The following is a 3215-nucleotide window of genomic DNA, read 5'->3' as shown; positions in this document are numbered from 1 at the left end:
CATATATATATATACTTTTATATTATATATAAGTGTATATATATATATATTCTTATATATTCTTATATGCTTGTATATTCTTGTACTTATATATTCCTATATATTTTTCTAAATCTATATCTTTGTATGTATATATACATTATTTTAAATATGTATATTTATATATATATGTGTGTGTGTGTGTGAGTTTGTGTGTGTGGGTGTATGTATGTGTGTGTTTGTGTGTGTGGGTGTATGTGTGTGTGTGTGGGTGTGTGTGGGTGTATGTATATAATTACTCAATTGCTTGTCTTATCAACTGAATGTCGACCAATGGCTGTTTACTTCTCAACTGAGTGTTAATCATTGGCTGTTTTTTTCTTGCAGATTAGTTATCGCATTCTGATGGACTTTTCCATTGGGACGATGATGCGCGCGCAGAAGATGTTGACACTGCCCTTTGTAGTCAGTGACCTATGCCCTCCCTCAGACAGTCTCACCAACATCAGAATTATGGAACCACCCACAGACAAACTACCCGACTACGACAAGGTATGTGCACACACGACACTTTAGCCATATACGCATGCATCTACCAATTCATCAGAAGTTACATGTTTTAGTTTGGAATGGGTTCTACTGTGTAGGATTTATACTGTTGGGATGGATCCTCAGGCAATATTACTATTATATTATTATATTAAGAGATGAGTGGAACTCAGAAGACTTGTGATATATTCCGGCAACTGCAGCTTTTTTATGGGCGATTGATGTGCCTGCACCCAATTATGGATTTTATGCACCTGCACCCAATTTTTAATTGATGTACCTGCACCCATTTCTTTATTGATGTACTTGCATCTAATTATTTATTTAATGAACCCGCACCCAATTCTCATTTGATGTACCGGCACCCAATTCTTAATTAGTGTACCTGCACCCAACTCTTAATTCATGTGCCTTCCCCTAATTTAATTGATGTACCTGCACCCAATTCGTTAATGATGTATCTACACTCAATTTTAAATTGTTGTACCTTGCACTCCATTATCAATTGATGTATTTGTACACAATCCTTAATAGATGTACCTGCTCCCACTTACAATTACACTCGCATGCATACATTTCCTCCTATACCCTGTCCTGTGTATGCGCTTCAGTTACACTCACATGCATACATTTCCTCCTATACCCACCCTGACATGTGTATGCGTATCCAGGAGAGCACATTTCCGTTTATTTGGATGATGTCTTAAAGAAGAACATTGCTGTGACGCGCACACACGTGACCATCCCTATCCGCGTGGCTCTACAGTCACTACTCTCAAACTGAACCCCTAAAATCCAAACCCTAAACCAATCCCATAACCCTTGACTGTGACTCTAAAACTCCAATTCCAAACCCTAAGAACTCTAAAACCTGTGTCGCCTGAATTGCCACTGCAGTTGTCGACTAAGTCCAAAGTAGGTCGCCCCGAAGCCGTCGCACCGCACATCTCAGCGCAACTCAACACACACAACCGACGCAGCATGCAAGGAAGACTCAGCATACTCAGCAGGCGGAGTGTACACGACACCTCCGCCAATGGCAGTGGGGTGGAGGAGAGCACAGTGGACCTCATGCCAGACGACCGAACAAGCATAGCGACGGTTGACAGCCAGGGCAGCTTCAGCAAAGGCTTCTTCAGGACACTAAGGTAAAGTGCACCAGCCACAACCTGGCCTTGTCCGTATGGTATGATTCTTCAAATATCACAGACAAGGCTTTTTTCGTCTACTAAGGTTTCTCACACCTTTGGTTGCTGCTCTGTCCGCATAGTGGCTGATTGACAATGTCTCTGACTCTCTCATTGGATGTACTCAGTACATTTGATGTGCGTATAAGTCATGGAGTTTGAAGTGCCTATCTGAACATATATATGCGCAGTGCACGTGTCAATCTCATGCCAACGTGTCAACGGTGTCAATCTCATGCAATTGCGGAAGTCACCTGAGTGTTGTGCAAAAATTGTTATTCGGAGGAGTTGTGAATTTTGCCTGACTTATAATCAATAACTCCAAATTAATATTGTCACCACACGCACAGTAAAAAGGTTCCGAAGAAAATGTCTGTCATCGCTCATAATGCCATCGACCAGCTCAAGTCACAGAGCAATGTAAGTTTGTATTTCTCAAGGCACAAGTCAGTGTATGTTAGTAGGGTCGTAGGGTTGCACTGCAGCGTACGTGCGTTGTGTGAAGGATGGTGAACACATGCATACAGTTCACCTGACATCGGCAGCAGTGCGCTGGTGGACATTCGGCGGTGATGTGTTCGTGGTCTACTACTGGAATTGAGCGTTTGACGATCCCGGCAACTATATGTCCAGTGTTAGATATATATAATTTTATTGTATTACCATATTATTTTATTGTATATATATATATATATATAACTATACTTCTATTTATATTTATATTTATATTTATATATATATTTATATATATATATAGATCAGTGTGTTACATTTGTGCTTTGAGATGTCGCATAGTTGTCTATCAGCCAATTGGAAGTGCTTTAGTTCGATCAAGGTCTTCCTTCTCCCTCGTATTCTTACACACGCGCTATACAGCCGTCATAATAAGCTGTCGAGGGGGTTTATAATGTACCATAGTATATTGTGTATTTTACCGTTAGCGTGATGCTCGTTATATTGATTCTGTATATTTCACCCCATCTTTAAACAAACATCTACTGCTTTTAGCAACAGCAGGCACCAGAAAGATCACGTCGGAACGGATCCATTAGTAGTAACCTTAGCAACGGTGATTCGGACGTAGATTCAACTCGTTTCAGCCGAAGGCAGACAGTCACTCTCGCTGAGCTCAGCGCAGCACGGGAGAGTGACGACGAAGAAGATTCAGAGCATCTGATTGGCGCAGACGGAGATGCGAAAAACAGCACACCTGTGTCGCCACGTGCACATATTCCTATTCCCAGAAGTCCTTTAGCTACAACACGGCCAAGGACACATTCATCACACACACCACGAACCAATAACCAGGCTAGCCAGTCACGGCTGCGCGTGGGCCAGTTCAGGAGGTGGGTGCATGCGCTCAGAGGGCTTATATATATATATCTATTTATATCTATTTATATCTATATATATTTATATCTATATCTATATATCTACATCTATATCTATTTATTTGTCTATCTATCTGTCTAACTATCTATCTATATCTATATTTATATA

General features: G+C 40.8%; 1 protein-coding gene across 2 annotated transcripts; it reads left to right on the top strand.

Annotated features, from left to right (window-relative positions):
* Positions 1–405: 405 nt before the first annotated feature.
* SARC_08679 lies at positions 406–2927 on the top strand (the record flags this gene model as incomplete). 2 transcript variants are annotated; one of them, XM_014297329.1, is made up of 4 exons in its annotated part: positions 406–531; positions 1426–1676; positions 2066–2135; positions 2733–2927. In XM_014297329.1, coding segments are annotated over 4 exons (642 nt in total), but the record flags the coding sequence as incomplete, so codon positions are not given. The 2 variants fall into 2 exon arrangements, with proteins under 2 accessions (XP_014152804.1, XP_014152805.1); XM_014297330.1 differs by having other exon boundaries at positions 2724–2927.
* Between the last annotated feature and the right edge of the window lie 288 nt (positions 2928–3215).

Source organism: Sphaeroforma arctica (genome assembly GCF_001186125.1).
Source record: "Sphaeroforma arctica JP610 unplaced genomic scaffold supercont1.803, whole genome shotgun sequence".
In the NCBI taxonomy this organism is placed as follows: domain Eukaryota; class Ichthyosporea; order Ichthyophonida; genus Sphaeroforma; species Sphaeroforma arctica.
This window is presented reverse-complemented; position numbering and strand designations above follow the sequence as displayed.